The sequence below is a fragment of the Natrix helvetica genome (assembly GCF_964273705.1).
Source record: "Natrix helvetica genome assembly, chromosome: 4".
Lineage (NCBI taxonomy): Eukaryota > Metazoa > Chordata > Lepidosauria > Squamata > Natricidae > Natrix > Natrix helvetica.
This window is the reverse complement of record NC_138550.1, coordinates 64,094,275-64,116,687: the sequence shown is the minus strand read 5'-3', so window position 1 is coordinate 64,116,687 and position 22,413 is coordinate 64,094,275. Positions and strand designations below refer to the sequence as shown.

General features: G+C 38.9%; 1 protein-coding gene across 2 annotated transcripts in view; it reads right to left on the bottom strand.

Annotated features, from left to right (window-relative positions):
- Positions 1-22,413, bottom strand: part of DMD (dystrophin) — a 1,188,090-nt gene that overhangs the window by 849,786 nt on the left and 315,891 nt on the right. For both annotated transcript variants that reach the window (XM_081951523.1, XM_081951524.1), the window contains exons 11-14: positions 12,983-13,133; positions 10,229-10,348; positions 7,726-7,827; positions 7,541-7,648 (exon numbers count right to left, since the gene is read on the bottom strand). In XM_081951523.1, coding sequence (XP_081807649.1) covers positions 7,541-7,648; positions 7,726-7,827; positions 10,229-10,348; positions 12,983-13,133 — 481 coding nt within the window. The remainder of the gene's footprint in view (positions 1-7,540; positions 7,649-7,725; positions 7,828-10,228; positions 10,349-12,982; positions 13,134-22,413) is intronic.

The following is a 22,413-nucleotide window of genomic DNA, read 5'->3' as shown; positions in this document are numbered from 1 at the left end:
GTAGACACAATGCATACAAAGCTTGTGGTTCAATCTTCAAGTTCGTTCTTCCTTCGCAGCAGTATCAGGTCAGTGATTAGCCTAAATATTGTAAACAATCTCTATATAATCTAGAATCTAATATTTTCTTAACTTCGTAATGTGTTTCTCCTTGTATTACTATAGGAGGTGGTGGTGGTTGAGTCTGTGGTCTTAACTGTTGGGTACAGTAGGCTACAATGGAAAACTGGGTGTATTTTCCCTAGAATTCTAGGTAGAGTGAGCTGAACTGTTACTGGATTGATTATTTTCCCTATTGGAAAAGGACCTAAAACCTTTGGTCCTAATTTTTTGCTAGGCATCTTCAATCTTATATATTTTGTGGAAAGAAAGATTTTATCCCCCACATGAAATGGGGGTTGGGGTGAGTGATGTTTTATTGCTTGTTTTTTGTATTCTTCTGCTGTGGTTGCTAGAGCTTTTTTCGTATCCTCCCATCTCCCTTTTAAAGTATCCATCCATTCAGTCAAGGACATTGAGGAGGGAGGTTCTTGGGGCAGTTCTGACATGGGTACAAATTCCATGCCACTAGTAACTTGAAAAGGAGTTAATCCAGTGCTGCTATGGATAGTGTTGTTATATGCCTAGCATATAACTGTGAATGGTAATAAGTCCTACCAATTGTCCTGCTGATCACACATGCATTCGCAGATTCTGCTGCTCCATTCGTACTTGGATGGAAAGTTGAACTAAGTCCTTGTGTGGATCCAATGGACTCTCTCCAGAACTTTGCAGTGAATTGGACTCCACGGTCAGAGATGATTCTTCTGGGTACTCTGTATAGCTGGTAGATATGCTTGACAAACATTCTCACTAGTTTCTTTGTTGAAGGTAATCCTGAGCAAGCGATGAAATAGGCTTGCTTGGAAAATAAGTTGATGACTGTCCAAATCACTTTAGTTCCCCTGCTGTCTTGGAGTTCTATGATGAAATCCATTGTTATCTATTCCCATGGTCAGCTGGTGTTGGCTACTTGTTGCAGTAATCCAGGAGGCTTCCCAGGTCAGATTTTCATGGCTGCGCAAGTGGTACAACTTTTTACGTAGTCTTTTACTTCTGATTTCATCTTAGGCCACTAAAATTGATGTCTGGCAAGGTGGAGGGTCTTTAAGAATCCAAAGTGTCCTCCTAGCTTTGCATCATGACTTCATTATAGTACCTCCAATCTCAAGATGGCCGACATGTATATTTTTAGACCCTTTCGAGGCTAGTCCTTCTCCCATCATTAAGACATCTTTGTTTGCTGTAAACCAAGGGTCAGTTGGTAGCACTATTTCCATCGCCGTGGTCAGTTTGTTCTGTTTAGGGTCCATCGGCAGTCTGGTTTGGCCCCAGGTGGTGACTTGTGCTGTTGACTGATGGGAGGGATTATTGCATGAATTTCCTTTTCCCTTCGACTGTCGAACTGCAGTTTCCTTGAGAAGGTATCTGCCAGCAGGTTCTTCCCTGCAGGAATGTGTTTAAGTTCAAAGTTGAATCTTCTTAAGTATTGAGTCCAATGGACTTCCTTGGGAGACAGTTTCCTAGGGGTCTTAAGGACCTTTAGGTTTTTGTGATCAGTCCAGACCATGAAAGGCATCTTTCCCTCTTCTAAAAAGTGTCTCCATGTGAGTAGAGCCTAATGGACTACATAGGCTTCTTTCTCCCAGATGACCCATCTTCTTTAGGTGCTGGTGAGTTTTTTGGAGATATAGGCACAGGGCAGAAGTTTGATTTCTTTGCAACAGCACTACTGCTACAGCTACATCGCTGGCATCTGTCTGGATGATGAATTGCTGTTCTGGGTCTGGGTGTTGTAAAATGGGTTCCAGGGCAAAGAGCTGTTTCAGTTTCTCAAAGGCTTTTTGGCAGTTCATTGTCCACCCAATTGGCTGATTTGGCTTTGGCTTATTATTGATGGGCCTGTTTTTAGTAGTTCAGTTAGTGACAATGCCACTTCTGCAAATGCTGGGATGAATTGCCTGTAAAAGTTTGCAAATCCCAGGAAGCTTTGTAGCTGCTTGTGGGTATGTGGGAGTTGCAGGTCAGTACAGCTTTTACTTTTCCTGGGTCCGTCTATATTCCCTCATTGGAAATACAATGCCCAAGGTAGTCTAAGGATGTCTTGTGGAAGTCATACTTTGATAGTTTCACATAGAGCTTTGCAGCTAGAAGTTTCTCCAGGATTTGTCACACTAGCTTTACATGTTCCTCTAGGGTAGTGGTTCTCAACCTGTGGGTCAGGACCCCTTTGGGGGGGTCGAACGATCCTTTCACAGGGGTCACCTAAGACCATAGGAAAACACATATTTTCGATGGTCTTAGGAACCAAGACACCAATTTTATGGTTGTGGGTCACCACAACATGAAGAACTGTATTAAAGGGTGATGGAATGGGAAGGTTGAGAACCACTGCTCTAGGGTATCAGAAAAGATGAGGATGTCATCATGGTAAACAAGCACCCCCTTGCAAAGGTGCATGAAGAGAGCAGGGCCCCCCTTGTAATCCAAACGGCATGACTTTAAACTGGAAACTACCAAGTGTGCAATTGAAAGCAGTCTTCCACTCATCCCTCTCATGGATGCATATGCAATAATAGGCCTCTCTTAAATCTAATTTGGAGAATACCTTCCCCTTGGCCAGGTGATTCAACATGTCCTTCATGAGGGGAAGGAGGTAGGTCAGTGATGGCAAAACTTTTTTGGATGCTGTGCCAAAAGCGTGGGGAGCACAGGGGGGTTGTGCACCGGTGTGCCATATCCATAATGCTATGCATGAGCCCCCTGCCTTTGCTGCAGTTTTTTCACCTTCCCCAGGTTCCAGAGGCTTTCTAGGAGCATGGGGAGGGCGAAAACAGCCCCCCCGCCCCCCAGACATCATCTGGAGGCCTCAGAAGCTTCCCTGAAGCCTCCGGAAGGCAAAAAACAGACCTACAGGGAACCTGGAAGTTCGGGAATGGTGACTTCCGGGTTGTCCGTAGGGCCGATTTTCAACCTCCGGAGCCTTCAGGAGACTTCTGGAGGTTCTGGGGGTCAAAAATTGGCCCTATGGACAAACCAGAAGTCACCATTCCCGAACTTCCAAATTCCCCATAGGGCCCACTTTTGACCTCTGGAGCCTTCAGGGGCCTTCAGGAGGTGTCCCCGAAGCCCCAGAGGGCAAAAAATGGCCCTATGAGCAAACCAGAAATGTTGGAGGGAAAAAACAGTCCTACAAGCAAACCAGATGTCCGTTCCTGAACTCCCGGTTTGCCCGTAGGGCCAGTTTTTCGCACTTTGGAGGCTTTAGGGAAGCCTCCGGAGGGCGAAAAATGGTTTCAAAAGAAGGTCGAAGTCAGCTGGCCAGCACGCACATGCCTTGCGTGCCCTGATAAATGGCTCCATGTGCCACCTGTGGCACGTGTGCCATAGGTTCGCCATCACAGAGGTAGGTGTTCTTTACATATACAGCATTGATGTCCTGGAAGTTAACGCATAGTGTCACCCCCCATCTTTCTTCTCCTTGAAGAGAATAGGGGCAGCTACCTTGGACTTTGCTGGTTGGATGAAGCTCAATTCCAAATTGGTATCGATGTATTTTCTTAATTCTCTCATTTCCTTAGGGGTCATGGAAGACATCTTAGACTTTGGTAGTTTGACCCTGGGCACGAACTCTATCGTGAAAACAATGGGTCGATGAGGGGGAAGATAATTATAATCCTCTTCACTAAAAACCCCTTCCAGGTTCCGATATTCTTTTGATATTTGTTGGAGACTGGGGAGTTTAGCCTCTGCTGCCAGGGCAGCCTGTTCTGAATTGTCTGCCTTGGGGGGCTCGATTGTCCCTGAATGATCCACCAGCTTCACAGGGGGCAACAGGCTGAGGCCTATGGTCAGCTTTCGGTATCCAACCTTCCACCAAATGCTGGGTGCCCATCTTGCCATGCAAGACCCAGGATGATTGATTCATTCATCTTTGGCGCAACAATGAATTGGAGTTCACGATGATGCTCTATTTGTAATCTCACTAACATGGTAATTAGCTTGGCTGGGGTCCCTCTGATTAGTGTCTGATCAACTTGCTCAAAATGGATTGCTCAACTTGCATATGCCTAATAGCTCGACAATGTAAGTTTGGTTTTGATGGCAAAGGGTGAAGACAACTCAGGGAGGTTCACCACGTCTCCCATTCTTGCTTCTGCTGTGGTGAAAGTGGCTCATCCCAATCTTTGGTGATTTGGGAGAGCATTTACAGAAGAAGCCTCCCCTGGATCGTTACAGGTGCAGCAAAACCGAGGGGGTCGAACAGGCTGTTCACCATTGACAGAACTCCTCTTCTTATGGAAGCAGTCTTTTTTCCCTCATATCTTAGCTTAGCTTACCTTTAATTGCCTTTAAATAACAATCCTTACTGTTCAATGTTCATTATAATTCCATTGATCTGCTATGTAAAATAACAATATTTGTTATATATAAACCTCATTGTAGAATATAAACTTGAGGTATGTGATTTACTCCTTGTGAAAGCAGTCTTATGGGCTGGGGCTCTGAAGGTGAAGACGTTCTTCTTAAAGTCCCAACCTAGATCGAGACTGCATTGGATGAAAGAGGCATCTGTGCCAAAGTGAGTTCTTGCAGTCCCTTAGCATGCTCCTCAGGATTGAAGACTTTTAGCACTTCCTCACTGTTGGGTGTGATTTTATGCAGCTTAAGATTGGCTGCCTCTAGGATCTGGTGGATCCTTTTTAATAGGTCTATGGCCTGTGCCAGGGTGAGTACAGATTTTAGGCCATCATCAACATAGAAGTCCCAATCCACAAATTGTTTGGCATCTGTGCCATATTTGGCTTCACCCACACGAGTGGTGTGTTGCAGGCCATAGTTGTGATTGCCAAAGAAGAGCCATTTCCAAAGATGTGCACTCACATTCTGTACTCTGTTCTCTGTTGGTTGGGCTGTTCATCGCTGAACATAGGAAATGTAGGTAGTTGTGATGTTCTTCCCTGACAAGGAATGAGTAGAACATCTGCTGAATGTTGGCCATGATTGCTATGACTTCCTTTCTGAAGCAGATGAGCATACCAAACAGACGGTTGGTGAGATCAGGTCATGTGAGAAGATCTTTGTTCAGAGAGAGGCCTTAGAACTGTGCGCTGGCATCGAAAACTACTCGGATCTGACCTGGCTCTTGTGGATGGTACACTCCAAAGAATGGCAGGTACCAGCATTCCTCATCATTTCTCAAAGGTGGGGCAAGCTCTACGTGTTTGCTCTGGACCATCTTGTCCATGAACTCCACTAAATGAGCTTTCATTTCAGGCTTTCTGTTCATTTGTCTCAGACTGATGAGGCAAGAGAGTGCATGCTCATGGTTGTTCAGCAGGTGCTTCCTGGGTATACAAAAGGGCAGTGGAGCTACCCAACTCCTGGTAGCATCCTGTTGAAGTTCCTTATCCATGAGCCTCAGAAATTCTTTGTCCTCTATCGACAAGGCAAAGTCATTGTCTTCCTTGCTGGTCTGGAACACTGTCACTCCTAAAACGGGGTTGATTGTTGAAGTCGTGAAGTGTTCTTGGCATGGTTTCAAATGGGATGCTCTCCCATTGCTGAGAGTGGAAGTCATGGAGACATTAAACTGGGTTGGGGCCTGCAGCCGACTGACAAATGTAATTCCAAAGATGACCCAACCGAGTTCTGTCTTGAGGGCAAATGGGGAGCCCATTAAGCCTTTGACTACTCTCTGTGGTGGGGGGGTGAAAGCTTTGGAGATATTTGCTCCCAGAAAGAGCATGATTTCAGCTTTAGGATTTAGGACAGTAAAGGGATTAGTCATGTGCCTCAGGTGAGGCATGGTGCTTGCTAACTCTGGTGTCACAGTCTGACTGCGATCATCTGGTAGGGTGTCCTATTCTAGCAATGGGGGCAGTGGGAACTGTGCAAGCACATCCAACAATTCTATGCAGGACTTTCCTCCCCACCCTGTGCTGGGTCCCAGTGCACATTAATATTGTGAATTGCATATCTGTGCTTCGGATGTCAAAGAGGTCGAAGAATGCTGACCTGGCTAACGATTGATTGCTTTGTGAATCTAGTATTACATACATCTTCATGGCTTCTTTTGTAGCTGGGTAGAATTTAGCTAGACAGATCTGATGGCCAGTACGAGGTAATGGAGAACCACCACATACTAAGGTGCAGTTGGGTATGCTTTGAAGTCCTGTGGAGACTTCTTTTTTGGAGGAGGGTCAGCAGTAGGACATTGTGTCATCTCAGTATTGCACCACTCTTGCAGAGGTGAGATTGCATCTTAGCTGTACAGTTTTTGGCCATGTGTTCCATAGGTGTACAACACTTAACCCGGTAGCCTGGCCCCACCACAGCCATCCAGGAGGTCGTGAGAGGAGAAGGAGGGGGGGAGGAGGAGGAGCGAGCGAGAGAGAGATAAACACACACAAAGAGACATAGAGAGAGGTGGAAAAGCTGCCCTGAGCTTCTTAAAGCCTCAGCTGGGCACTGCAGGCCCATCCCACTTTCTGACATCTCATCCTCCCAGATCTCATTCCCACCCTGCCAGCCCTCATGTTAGTGAGGCTGGCACAAGTTGCAGCCGGGTTGGGCCAGTGTCTCGGGGCAGAAAGCAGATTATGCATCTCCTCAAATGTGCGAGGCAAGCCCAGCACCAACAAAGGCTGGAAGAAGCTCCAAGAGGAGTGAGGTGCCTGAGAATCAACCCCAGCCACTTCTCCATCCCTTGCCATCACCCTTACCTTCTCAGGCCAGGCGAGGGAGGCGAGGGTGAGCCAGTGATGGGACGGGGAGCCGCAGCAGAGAGCCCAAACAGCTGTGGGTTGCCAACCCCCAGTATAGAGTATAGACAAATCATACGAACTATAAAATCTTTGACTTTACTTCATGTCTATTATTTGATAAAACATACAAGTACTAATTACAAAGATTATTTCATAAATGGAATGTAAATGCCAAAACATGTACAGAATCATAGCTACTAAGATGATAATGATATGATGATAAAGAATCAAAATTTATCTCCTAATTAGCAATGTCTTGCAGACAACAATGATGCAGAAAAAAGAGATGTTTTTTAACATTTTTGTCCTAACGTCTAACACAAGCAATGTGATATCATGGCACATGTTTCATCACTTTTCACTGTGTAGATACCCACATTTATTTCAGAAAATGACATTTATAAACTGATAGCATTAGAAACAAGAATGGACTAACTATTAAATCATGAACTTGCTTATCAATAATCCTAAGAACATAGCTTTGATATTATTTATTGTTGGTTGGAATGTTGCCAGAGCTTAAACATTTGCCAGCTGGAACCTCGGTTTGCTAGGTTCAATTCAAAATACCAGTTTAAACCCTTAAACCCATAGTTAAGTGTATGCAAAATATTTTGATTCCAGAATTTTGATTAAAGTTACTTGACTTGGTCATTTACAGGTGCTCTGCTGAAATATGTGATATGAAAGTTGAAAACAGGGAGGAAAAATGAGAACTATACAAAAAAACATACAGCCATTTTTTGCAGATTTTCCAACATTTCTTTCTGGTCTTTGAAAGTGGTAGTATGCAGAGTGGTCACAAATTCTTCCTTTTCAGTAAACCATGTATCCAAAAGACCCTAAAAGTTTAAAAAAAACATTTAGAAAGACTGCATATTAAACATTATAAAGCAATGAGTAAATAGATATACCTAACCTGTTCTTCAATAAATTGCAACCATTTTCGAAGAACATCTTGCAGAATAAACCAACGGTCCTCTGTCCATCTACAGATTGTTGCCCAATGGTTTCCTAAATGCTAAAATAATGACATTAACATTCAGAAGTTAATAACCATAAAATGCATTCCTAAAAATCCAGAAGATGGGAAAGTACAAGACATCTGGGCATAACACATTCTATATTGTATTATCTAGCCAAATGTACCTATCTGGGGAAAAAAAGATACTGTAAGTAGATTTGGATCTGGTTATAAACTGAATGGGACACTAGTAGGAGAAAAAAACCCTGGTACAATCTAATTATATGTAGAATAGAAAATATAAAGAGAGTGTGCAAGAAAGCAATATGGACAAAAACATGGACATATTAATGCAGTCAATAGAACTGCTTTTGTCCTTTCCTTTTAAAAAACTATATACTTGAGACAATTCTAAATCAGACAGTTCCTGAAGGAAATACAGCTATTAGTTACATGCAGGATCGCATCCTGCCCCACACATCCCTACGACCAATCCGCTCTCACAGAGAGGGACTTCTCCGGGTGCCGTCCGCCAAACAGTGCCGGGGGGCGACACCCAGGAGCAGAGCCTTCTCTGTGATGGGCCCAGCCCTGTGGAATGACCTCCCCCGTGACATCAGGATTACTTCCGATCTCCGCTCCTTCCGTGTACAACTGAAGACCCACCTCTTTCAACTATCTGGCCTGGCTCAACCGTAATTTTCTCGTACCCCTCCTGACTGTCTGTTTTTAACATTTTGAATTTGGATTGTACATGGGGTTTTATAATTAGGGTATTTTAATGGTTTTTAATTGTCTATGTATTGTACCTGTTAACCTCCTCCGTACATGTGTGTCTTTGTATTTATGTATGTCATGGGTTTATGTAAATGTTATATGTTTTTTACTCCATTGTACGCCGCCCCGAGTCCTATTCGGAAAGGGAGCGGCTAATAAATTTAAATTGATGATGATGATGATGATGAGTTCTTAGGGTATTTTTCCTAGAAAAACAACATTTATATTTATCAGTGTATCTTATATAACTTGTTAGTGACCAAAATAAAATATTTTGAATTCTTTAGAACTGTGCTCCATTATTCTAGAATCAGCAGCAAGTCAAATGATATAAAATCAGATTAACACTTGATTTGATATACTGTATTTTTCGGAGTATAAGACACACCTTTTTCCCTCAAAAAAAAGGCTGAAAATCTGGGTGTGTCTTATACACTGAATACAGCATTTTTTGCCTCCCAAAACCCCGCCCCCTTCACCAAAATGGCCATGCAGAGTCTTTAGGAGCCTTGCAGAGTGCTCCTGGGGGCTGGGGAGGGCAGAAATGAGCAAATAATGGGCCGTTTTTTGTTCAATTTTGCCCCCCCCCCAGCCCCAAGGAGCACTCTACAAGCCTCCTAAAGGCTATTCATGCCTCCCCCCCTTTTTTTTTTGAAAAAAAGGGTCTGTGTTCATGAAAAATGGGCTGCTTTTGGGAGGTCTGCAGTGCAAAAAATGTTTTTAATTTGCCTCTTCAAAACCTTGGTGCGTCTTATACTCCGGTGAGTCTTATACTCCGAAAAATATGGTAGTAGTTTTCTAATTTCTTGTTAAAAGAACTTCTACCATACAAAAACAAAATTAAAAAAAGAGTATCTGAAATACTGAAATGCATTACTTAGAAGCAAGTACAGTACTGTGAAAAACCATGTCTCAACAGTTTAATAAAATGTAAATACTGAAAGTAGTACAATAAAGAAACTATACCAATATAGAAATTATCATTGTGAGTAGCAAATGTTAATTATAGGTTTAAAAACACCGTTTCCTATAACAGCTTCAAAATTAGGTATCAGAATGAAAGCAATGCTTCACTAATTGTATTCATTATTCTTACAATGTGGCTTTACATTAATGGCAGCACACACTCATATTCACAGATAAACCTGACATTATGATAAATCATAACCAATTATTGTATCACTATAACTCCAGGTTCACTGAAATTCTCATAGCATTACTGTAATTCAAGTGATTTTTTCCTACTGTGAATATTTTAAAATTTGATTGTAATGCCAATTACATTTTTTGGAGGGGAGATCTTTTTTAGTAAAATTTTATGGAAATGGCAAGTGAAAAATAAAAGTGTACAGGAATACATGAAATATAATAATTGCCAATTCAGATTTAGTAAGTAAAGTACTTGTTCTTTCTGGTTATAAATTATTCATTCATTCATTCATTTGAGTATCTCTGAATTGTGTTGAAATAAAGGTGGCACATGTCTGACACTTTTCTCCTGAATAGTAGTTAGATTTATAGTTCTTTATGGAATGTAAACCAACACTAGAGTGACCAATTCAGTTTTAAACAATATTAACATTTTTACTTTTCATTACAGTAGAATTATATATTTTCAGTATAACTTAGATGTAGGAGGAATATGCATGGAATCATATAGCAATCTTAATTTAGTAATTACCTGAAGTTTTTGTTCTAATGCAACTGTAGCCCTATCTCCACTAGCTTCATCTACTACAACTACCATATGAGTGAGTGAATTAACCTTGACTTGTTCCTGTTCTAAGTCTTCTTGAAGAGTCTATAATAAAAAAGAAAAATTGTTAAAAAAATAAACACAAGGACAGCTTGTTTTACTTTTCATGAACTGAGTTATTTAGAGCCATAAGAACAGGCATTAATTATTAGTTACAACTATAATAAAGACCTCACTGCCAAAACAAACCATGAAACATAGTTTGTATAATTTCAATTACATTAAACATAGATACATTTCTATCTAAACTTAGAAAGTCACAAATGGAATATTAAAAAAAACATATTGAAACATGAATCCGCTTCTTTAAAAGTCTTATTCTTTTCCTCAATTTTTAAAAGATGAAAACCTACCACATTTGCCAGAAATAAGCCTCACTGAAGGCAGGGAAAATTCTGAGAAAACAAGTATAGGATTGCAGCTTTTAAAATTTACAATAATAATTATCTTTTAGCTATGAGACATAATTTTAGTTGCATTCATTTTTGGTGTAACTATATAGTATCCTTATTTATTATTCATTTTCTATGCAGCATGTAGACTTGAACAGGCTCTTTGAATGTGTTTTACATTAATGGTTACATTAAAAGACAAATTATTAAAAGCATATATGACTCAATAAAATATATATTTCTAGAGGACTGTTTAAAAATCGTACTATACTCTAAAGTTTTTAAGGAGCGGTATTTCAAAAGTATAGGACTGAAAAAGTGTCTGTCTGTCTAATCTAATCTAATCTAATCTAATCTAATCTAATCTAATCTAATCTAATCTAAATTTTTCTAGATAATTTTTAAACACTTATGGTTCAAATAATATTTTGCTAATCTGTGCTTATTAGAAGAGATCCAAGTTTTTTTTTGGGGGGGGGGGTAGTTTTTGAATATAGGGAATATAAACCGACTTCAGCGTCTTATTATACAAAGGGAGTCCGGATACCAAACCATGCATCATTTTAAAGGATTTTTTTTTGCTAAAACCAGCAATTAATCTCCATTAATTACAACAGTCACAAATACCTGCCTTGGTAGAATTGTAATCTATTTTAGTAGAAATATTGTGGAAAAGTAAAAGGAAAGGAGGCAAAGGTCTATCCAGAAAAGCTGTATATAAAAGTATAGCTAGACCTGGTTAGTCCCTAAATAGGAAACTACAAGAAGATCAAAGGGTGTAACTATTACTGCTATCCTAAATATAAACATATATGCATTCTGTGAGAAAATAATGGCTAAGTATTTTTGCATGACTGCCAAGAAATTGGCATGTACTTATTAGGGTTTAAGTCTTTAGTTTAATTGCATGACTATTAAACAAAGCCAACATAATTTTGTTTGGTAGCTTTTGCATGCTTGGACATGTTTAACTCAACATTTTAAGTCAAAGTATGTAAAACACTGGAATAAAAATAATAAAACAAAAACAAAAAAGCAGGTAAAAGCAAAATATTATAGCATTTATAGCAACATGTAGCTGATAAAACATGAAAATATTTTGTATCCTACATTAGAGTACTTATTTTACATAATGTATCAGATATTTTAATTTGATCAACCTCACAGGACTTTGTCTGTTGGTTTACATTGCATGGATATACCATTAATAAAAAGAGGCTTCCTATCAATGCAGATAAACAAGCAGGTTTTCTTGAAATGATAGAAAATTCTGGATGAATCTTAAGCACGTAACAATGAATGTACATTTTCTGTTTTTCATTTTAATGCAAACTTACAGCTACCAAAATTGAATAGCCACAGGCTATTTCAGGTCTATGTCAGACATAACTAGTAGACTAACTACTTCACAGCTAGAATGCATGGAAAACTGGTAAATACTTGGAATTTTAATAACTAGAAGAAATGTTCAGAATTCAATATTTTGAATTTATCAAATAACTCTAGCATCAAGTGTTTCATTAAAAAGTATATCTCATGCATGGAAGGTCAGTTATACATGATACTAAAAAGAAAAACAGTAAAAATACAGATAGCATCATACACAACATTGGCATCTATTAAAGCATATCTGAGATTTAATCAGAGTTAATGATGTGTGTGTGTGTGTGTCTAAGAAAACTTCTTAGACTCCAACATAAATGCACAACAGCAGCATATTTTATCCAGTTCTTTTGTTCATTATGTGCTGGCATGTGGCTTTTATAATTAAAATCATTTTTCAAAAATACTTCATCTTTTGTATATAAAGGCAGGTACTCAGCTTGAATACTTTATTATGCTTTGGGGCTGCAATACAAAGTCACAGCACTGCTAATGAGATTAAAAATCCCAATTATAATAACTAATAATCTTGATTAGCTAGTAGAGTACTTTAAAAAGAAAGAATAAGATAGCAAAAGAAGGAAACTAGTGATAATAAAATCTGAAACATTATTACTGCATTTTGCAATAAATATCATATTGCAATTCCCTTTCCTCTTATCATTCCAAAATACTTTTTATTATGAGAATAATGAAAAAAAAATAAGTAAATACAAGTATAATATCCTTATCTTATTAATACAAAATCTATTTCTATGCAATGTTCCAAAATGGTGGTATTTTTATATTAAATCAGAATTACAAAACAACATTTTATATAAATATTGCTTTTACATAATACTGTACTGACATTTACACAAAGAAATGCTAAAAAGTAAAGTGGCTCTTGAAAACTACAGCTTACCTTATGTTCTTCCACTTGCTTCTTTAAGCTTTCTAGATCTGGTCCCAAAGGTTCTGACTCCATCTTTGCTATTCTTTTTTCTGTTTTAGCTAACCAGTCAGACAGCTCACTGAGCTGCTGGTTTTGTAAATCCATTAGAACTTGGTGTAAACTAGAAAGAAATATTGTTTAAAAATGAATAAAAATAAGCTAAGGAATTCAATATATCTGCTACATCTTAAATCTTCAGTTGAATAACTTAAACTTGTGATTAGAAATTCTATTACAAATCATGGTTTTAGCACACAGTCTGTAGCTGAATTTCTATAATCAATGCAAATGAAACTAAAATGAACAAATCATATTAAATATAGAAGACACTATGAATAGACAAATATTTTTTTAGAGTTTGTACTCAGAAATAAGTCCCAAAAGGAAACTGACAATCATTTTGAAGTCAGCTAAGTCCCCCCATCTCTGTAATTTGATGAAATGGCAGAACAAGAGTGAACTCTTTTTTGTATAAGTTTTAGTAAAAGTTTTAAAAAGAAGATAAAATTAAAAATTAATAAAAACTAATACAAAGTAAAGAAAGAAAAGAAAAAAGAAGAGAAACAGATGAAATGACAAAATGCAAAAAGGAAAGATTAAAAGAAATAGGAAGAAGCTTCAAATTTCTTTTTCAGCAAATACAAGTACAAAATTACCTCTTACTCTATTGCTACAAAAAAGTTCTTTTTTCTAATATTTTCTAAACAACAAAACCACAAATCAAAACTTCATTTTTTCTGTTTCATGCAAAAAGTCTATAAAGGGATTACAATCAGCAATAAATGTTTTTGCTTTTTTCCCTATAATCAAAGAGGTCAGCAACCATTAATTTTTGACTGAATATTTGTTTTTGCTTTGCCTCATCAATGGCCCCTCCCAGTACTCGAACAGATCAAAATAAATGATAGGTAACTCTGTTACTCTCATTATTTTTACATAGTTTTTGTTTTTCACATTTGCTTCTCTTGTATTTTTGTTACAACTGTACAACAGTCTTCCAAAATAATTGAAGAAATCAACTCCCCAAACTTATTGAATTCCCACACCCATTCCTATTCTTCAGGGCTTATGCCCTTAAAATACCCAGTGACGTAAGGAACATCAAAATTTGATCAAACGTTATCTTCCCTTCAACTTATTCTTGAGGTAATTCTTACCATAAAATTCTAATATAATAACATTTAAGGTTCATACAATAATAAAAGCTTTCTGAATTTAATTTCATAACCTCAAAGAAGCTGTCAACTTCATTTGAATAACTCCAGTTATTCAAGATTAGTATATCATTGTCCATCCTCTGAATAGTTCTGCTGGGATGTTTTGCAAAAATCATCCATTTCCAGACATTTAAAACTTAATTCAGTTGGCAGTTTTCATTTAGGCTTGGAAGAAGATACCCTAAGCACAATTGAGGTGGTTTAGAATATTTATTACAGACAAACCTGAACCTCTGACAAAATATTTGGTTGCTGATGCCAGAACAAACAATTGAAAGCCTTTGAAAATCTAGTTTTAAAATGTTAAATTTCTTTTGCTGATTTTCTAAGTTAACAAAGTTTACTCAAGGGCAAGCAGTGTTGCAGGATTTCAAAGTCCGTTCTAATTCACTGATGCTAATCAGACACTTAGACTGTGCTTACCAATTCTTGGTACAACCTGAAGTTGGGGTATGATCTGTTCTCCTGCACTAGAGAAAGAGTGGGGAAAGCTCTCCTTCTCCTTTGACCAACTGAATGAAACTATGACTTTTTCTATAAAATTTGCTTATGGTAAAGTCAACATTCCAGCAATAGAGGCACTTTGTAAGGATCTGCCTCTCCTCCTTTCCCAAGAAAGCATAGACTCTTGAAACATGGTATTTCAAAAGGAACCTTTTATTGAGAAGAAGTGATAGCAGGACAGGCGAAACAGACTTTAATTCCATCCCAAACTTGTTGTTAGTTCTGGCATGGGGGTAAAATCTTGGCCTGTAGCTACTTTAAAAGGAGTGGAGCCTGTGCTGGAATGTACAGAGTTATTTCAGAAGTTAGACAGGAAAGAAAGAAAAAGCTTTTGAATATAAGATGATATGATTAAAAGATAGAGTAAGAGATAGAAATAAAGGGAATAAGCATGCTCCAAAGCATGTTGAAAACAACTCAACATATTTTTAATAACCTCAAAATACTGAGAACACTAGTAGGCTTTCCGTCCTAGCCATCCAATAAGTAAATGCAAAGAACAGAATTCAATTAATGTCCTTCATTTTGTATTCATTTCCCTACTATTTCTCATCATCCCAAATGTGGTTGATATTCACGAGGGAGAGATTCAAAGCTGCCACAGTACTTTTGGAAGCTGAATCTGCCACAGTACTTTTGGAAGCTGGAAGCTGGTGATGAAGTAAGAAAGAATGGAATTCTTTATTTATTTAAAAAGTATATATTAATTAAATTAAAGCTTAGCAAGTCAAGCTTCACACAGCTTCAGAGCAGTAAATGGATGTTGTAGTTTTAGATAAATAGAAATTCAGTCAGAAATTGGCTCAGCAGCAAAACATAGTCTGAGATTGATAGTCTGAGATGTGTAGCTGATTTTGGAATGATGAAGGATTTGAATCTGTTAAATGATTGCAGATGACAATTTCAGAGGAAAGGGCCAATTCTAAATCACTCATCCTACAGTCACATCAGTAAAAGAAAATCCCCATTCAAAACTCCAATTGGCTTAGTTCGGAACTATATTGACTTTATATCCTCCAATCCCCTTAAAGCAAAGTTCTGCTGAAGAGTTTTGAAATATCTTTTTTATTCTTTGGTATTTCTATGAACTTAAAACTACAGATAGTGTACAACCCTTCCATCAGCAGTTTCCTGTCACTCAAACAATTAGATCACGTTTTAAGGAAAATAGGAAGATAGAATGTTGATTTTTCAATTGTTCAGGATTGTTGTGAATGTGCACATATAGATTTGGAGACAGTGATGCTAATTAGAAATCTGGCAAGACAGTTTTGAGATTCTTATCACAAGAATTTGAAATGAGAATAATTTGAGATTCTCATTTCAGATATTATTCTCATAAATGTGAGGCTGAAGAATCCATCCAGGAAAAGCATCTTGCCAGGCATGGGAGGTATAAAACAGAATACTGAAAATTCAACACCAGGGGCTGATTAGCACTAGAGAGAGATAACATTAAGACGGTTGGGTGTACTTATTAAAACCAGTATTTTACCTTCAGTCATGAAGTTATGCTAACCTGGTATCTTAGCTGTATGTTGTATGAATATGAATTTATTTATTTATTTATTTCTTAGATTTTTAGACCGCCCCTCTCCCAGAAAGGGACTCGGGAATGGGAAATAAACATCAATGATGTGCTAAATATTTAGCCATCTTACAATAATAAAGTAACATTTCATAATTCTAATGAATTGGCCAGCTATTTGGATTGGTTCAATCCAATAGATCCTATAAAAGACATTTGATCATTCTATACTATTTGACAGACAAAAATGGTCAAGACTGTGTTTCAACAACACAAACCAACATAAACAGAAGAACATCAACACTCTTTAATTCTCACTTCCTCCTTGAGGTAAACAATGTAAGTTTTTAAATCTTAAAGGAACTACAGACCTGTCATCTGATGAAAAACATAATTAGTAATATAAATTACAATTTTCTGAATCTCTTAACATATATTCCTTGTATGAAAGCAGCTGCAAAGTCAATTGGTGTTGTAGTCTAATACTGCTTGAAGATTTAGCTCCACAGGCTAAACCTCTGTTGCTACTGATTTGCTAAGAAATAATTTCCTAGCAGTTCAGTAGGTGTGATAGCATTAATACTCCAGAGTAAAACATTTTCATCCAGTTCTGAGAGAATTATATTAGAAATGAAAAATAGATTAAACAAAGCTACATTATAATGCATCTCCATACTTCCCTATTCCTGCTAATTATTGCAGTTATAGACTGTTTTCTCCACTGTCAGAAAATATTACTGGGAATTTAACTGTTCATACTGTTGGAAACCATGTTATTGTCATTATCTGTATAAAAAGTATTAAAAGCTGACCTTAAAATAAGGTTACCCTTAAGCTGTGACTTTGGATGGGGTTATACTTTTAATACAATGTTGTGGCATATGTGGCACCATTTGCCCTTAGAGATTCTTCTAATGAGGGTCACAGATAAGTCAAGAGCCAGATGTTTTCAAAGCAGAGATATCAACAAACAATAACCACTCAGCTATAAAACCATGAAGCACAGGGCAAAGAATTCTTTAAACTGTGAGAAATCTTGGAGGAAGAAGCAATAAATTTAAACAGCAATGAGTATAATAGCAAACTGCATCCCTCACAGAGGGCAATTGCAATAAATATTCTTATATAGCTGCACCAAATACAATATCTGAGAGACTCCTGCAGAGTCAGAGTCTAGTATTCTATTCAAGCTATAAAAAGCAGTGGCTGGAAGTGCCAGATGAGTCCTGAATTCAGGGAGCCCAGGATGTATTATATTTTCTTATTTCTGTAGGAGGCATTTCAGTCAAAATAATTTTAATTTACTCAAAATAATGTACTTTTATATTTATTCTGCTGACTTCCAGCAGTTTGAGCCTAACCAGCACAAGGATAATTCATCCTTCCGAGGTTGGTAAAAAATAGATAGATAGATAGATAGATAGATAGATAGATAGATAGATAGAGATAGATATGAAAAAGTCTTCAAATACAGATGGCAAACATAATAGGAAGAATATAATGTTTGGCAGCATAGAATGAAATATTTTATCTTTCTATAACATTAGGATGCAAAAGTTGCAAGATTGAGAGAGATTGCCAAGGATGGATATATAAATAGACTTGAGAAAAGTCATAACTTTGTATAAAATTTAAACCACTGTCTTTTTTAAAAGAGCTACCATAATTGTTCCATCTTAAAAGAAAAGAAAAAGATGACAAAGACCTAGAATGAATATAAAAATATAAAAAGCCATTTTATACTATATTTAAAATATATATAAAATATAATGCTCAATTGGCAAAGGACCATATAGGTTGGAAACATGCAGAAGAGGCCTTGATTCTGCAGTGACTAGACAATAGCTAAAATGATGATGATATGTATTCATATATGCAGAAACATGCACACATAAACATATATCCATCCCATTTTAGTATTTATCCTTGCTGTTTTGAGGGTTTGCTTTTTGCATTACAAATGTGTGGTACAGCCACTGTATGTGTATGATAGGACAAGGTTTTATTTTTTAGCCAGCTTAGTTTGGGAGCTAAGGGAGAGTGAAAAGTAGTAGCACACTACATGCTATGCTGAGTCTCATAGAGGGAAAGATTGAGAAAGGGAAAGAGAGAGGAAATTGAATTAAGAATAAAACATTTAGTAACAGAGAATTTCACAGCATCTAATATATTTGTTCTAATTCTTTTCACTAGAGTTTTCAAAAAATAATGCAATTAATTTATTGAATTACCAAGGACAAATGTGGTAATGTATATGACTTTGATTAGGTTTAGCATTAGATAAATGCTCTTTGGCATTTGATAAATACTCTTAAGAGGATTTCCCCATCCCACCTGGTAAGAAGCAGCATGTAACCAGCTATTTTGAATGTGAAAGAAGATGTGTTATAAATCACTTTATACCCTTCTGCAACATAGTATTCAGGCACATCATTAATGGTCTAAAGAAAGTTGTTAAGTTTCTGGATATATGTTTTTGTATAATTAATCATATTACTTTTTATTATAAAATTAATATAACATACCTGATGTTCAAGATGTAACAGATATACTGTTTAATAAAAAAACTACATGCTATTTTTAAATGCAATAATGTCTTAATTCCCAGGTATGCTTACTTATTAAAAGGAACCAATAAATAAACAGGAACTCTTTGTTTGTAGTAAGGCTTCCATTCTAATGGAAGTCTTAAGACAAAAAGTAACTAATGCCCCCACCCTCTCCTTCCCTCCCTCCCTCTCTGTCACACACACACATCATAGATTAACAAAGTTGGAAGGAACCTTGTAGATCATCTAATCCAAACCCCGGCCCAAGCAGGAGACTTTACACCATTTCTGACAGATGGTAGTCTAGTCTCATCTTGAGAGCTTCTAATGATGAAGCTCCCACAACTTCTGAAGGCAAGCTGTTCCATTGGTTGATTGCTCTCATTGTCAGAAAATTTCTCTTTTTTTCTAGGTTGAATCTCTCCTTGTTCAGTTTCCATCCATTATTCCTTGTCTGGCCTTCAGGTCAGGGGTGGATTTCAAAAAAATTTACTGCTTATTTTGTGGGTGTGGCCTATTTTGAGGGCATGGCTTGGTGGTCATGTGACCGGGTGGGTGTGGCCAATTTGTAAAATATGGTGAAACTCACTTAACAATGCTCTTCCTTAGCAACCAAAATTTTTGCCTCAATTGTGGTCATAAGTTCTCTTCTTTCTTTCTTTCTTTCTTTCTTTCTTTCTTTCTTTCTTTCTTTCTTTCTTTCTTGTGTCTCTCTCTCCCACTTTCCTTCTCTTTCCTTCTTTCTCTAAATTTTTCTTTACTGCGCAAGCTTTTTTCCTGCAAACAATGGCTGAGAGATGCTCACAGTGGGGTGCAATTTGGGCTCCCCCCCAACGCCCTCCTGTCTGTTTGCCCAGCTCTTGCTCAGCTGCCTCCTCCAATTCCCCAGCTGGATGCAGCCACTCATTTCTAGCTCCTACCGATCCAGCCCCCCCCCCCACATCCCCCTGCCTGGGTGCAGCCACTCACCAGTTCTTTCTTCTTCTGGTTCCATAAATGGAGGCTTTTAAAAGGGAGAACTTTTCAGCAGTCATCTGGCAAAGAAAGCTCTCAGCCATGACCGGCACCACTGTGGCTCCTGTCAGCTGGGCGGGGAAAGGAAGTGGGTGGGTGGGGAAGCATGATGTGGACGGGCGGGATGAGGGAGTGAGCAAGCGGCAACTGGGCAGGCCGGGGGAGTGAGTGGGCCCAGGCCAGGGGACCGTACCAGTACAGGGGTGTGGCCAGGTCACCAGCCCTAATAGTATGCTATGATATGGCCAATTTCTACTACCTATTCGGCTGTACCATACCGAACCAGCAGGAATCCACCTCTGCTTCAGGTGCTTTGGAAAATAGCTTGACACCCTCCTCTGTGTGGCAGCCACTCAAAATTGGAACATTGCTATCATTTCTCCTCTGGTCCTTCTAGACTAGCCATGCCCAGTTCCTGCAACCCTAACACTAACCCTACTTTTGGGTTTTCTTGCCTAAGTGTAAGACTTTACTTTTCTCTATATTAAATTTCATTTTGTTTTTCAAATGTGTCAAGATCCATCTGGATCTTGAACCTGTCATCTAGGGCAGGGGTCAGCAATCCATGACTCCAGAGCTGCATGTGGCTCTTTTAACTCTCTGCTGAGGCTCCCTCCTTTCATTCCTCTGCTGCAGAGAGAAGCAGCCAACGTCTCTCTGTTGCCACCTCCATGGTCTGCTTGCTGCACTCACAGAACCTTATGCAACACAGTGAAATTTAGTGTGTTTCACAATGGGGGAGATGGGGTCCTCCTGGACCCCATTACAATGCGGAGTCACAATGCGACCCTGCCCCACTTGCCCCTGGCAATAGCAGTGGCATTGGCCATGGGGTCAGGCAGCCAGTGACTCAGGGCGGAGAGCAGGTCGCGCATCCAGCACCATCAAAGGCTGGAAGTAGCCACCCGTTGTTTCCTGCTGCAGTTTGTCAGGCAGTGAGAGAGAGACTGAGAGAGACAGATTTGGGTCAATTTGACTCCATCTCTCCCCTCTCTCTGCCTTTGCCCAGTTTTGCAAGGATTCAGCAGATGCTGCCTTGGTGATGGGGAGGTCGTCCCATACTTTGTTTGCCAAGTATCTTTGGGGTGCCTGGAAACTATATTTTCTGACCATTTTGGACCAAGTTGTAGGATTGTATGTGTTCCTGTGTGAGTGTGCTACTGTTGGGATGATGCTTCTCTGAAATGTGTGCAGTGATCTAAAGTGGAAACCACTGTGATGTAACAGCCTGACAGTCACTTCTTTTGCAATGCACTGTTTATTTTTGCCTTTCCAGAGACAGAAAGAATGTGGCCGAAGTTCTTGTTGGCTTATTCCGAGGGTATGTGAGTTGGAAAGTGGGGGTGTGGAGTGGGAGAGAGGGAGAGAGGGAAGGATGGAGGAAGAAGATAGATGAGACATAGGGAGAGTGGGGGACGGAGAGAGAGAGAGAGAGGGAGGGAGAGACAAGATGAGGAGAGAGACAGAGAGAGATATTTTCCAAAGCACCTAAAGGCCAGACAAGGAATAATGGATGGAAACTGATCAAGAAGAGATTCAATATAGGAATAAGGAGGACCTTTCCGACAGTGAGAACAACCAACCAATGGAACAGCTTGCCCTCAGAAGTTGTGGGAGCTTCATCACTTGAGACTTTCAAGAAGAGATTGGACTGCAATTTTTCAGAAATTGTGTAGGGTCTCCTACTTGGGCTGTGGGTTGGACTAGATAACCTAAAAGGTCCCTTCCAACTGTTAATCTGAAGTTAGAGGGAGGGAGGGAGGGAGAAGGAGAAGGAGAGGGAGAGGGAGACAGACAGACAGACAGACAGACAGACAGACAGACAGACAGACAGACAGACAGACAGACAGACAGACAGACAGGCAGACAGACAGACCGAGGGGAACAACACTCTTGAGGCCAGGTGTGGCAGTAGGTGGCTGGGAGGGTAGGGGTAATGAGGACTGAGCAGAGCAAATAATGTAACAACCGGTTCTCTGCCCTAATGACTGTCTGGGTAGGCATGGCGGGTGGGGGTGTCATGTGTCTGGGTGGGAGTGAGTGTCATCGAGTTTGCCACGCCCACCCAGTCACACAGGTTGTTAAATTATTGGCTCCCAGTGTTTTCTTTTCTGTGGGAAACAGGTCCAAATGGCTCTTTGAGTGTTTAAGTTTGCAGACCCCTGATCTAGGATGTTAATATTTCTGCCAGCTTAGTATCATCTACATATTTGGTAAATTCCCCTTCAATTCACCCATCTAAGTTTTTTATGAAGATATTGTAGAGTACTGGGCCTAAGACGGAACCTTGTGGACTCCACTGCTTACTTCCCTCCATGTAGATATAGTACCATTAAGGACTACTTTTTGCGTATGGTTTGTCAGCCAATTACTAATTCATCTGATGGTGATGCTATCTATCCTACTTTTTTCTAGCTTATCAAGAAGTAGGTTGTGGTCTATTGTGTCGAAAGCCTTGCTGAAGTCTAAGTATATTATGTCCACAGTATTCGCTTGTCTACTAATTTAATCACTATGTTGAAGAATGAAATAAGATTGGTTTGGCATGATCTGTTTTTAACAAACTGATGCTGACTGCTAGTTATTACT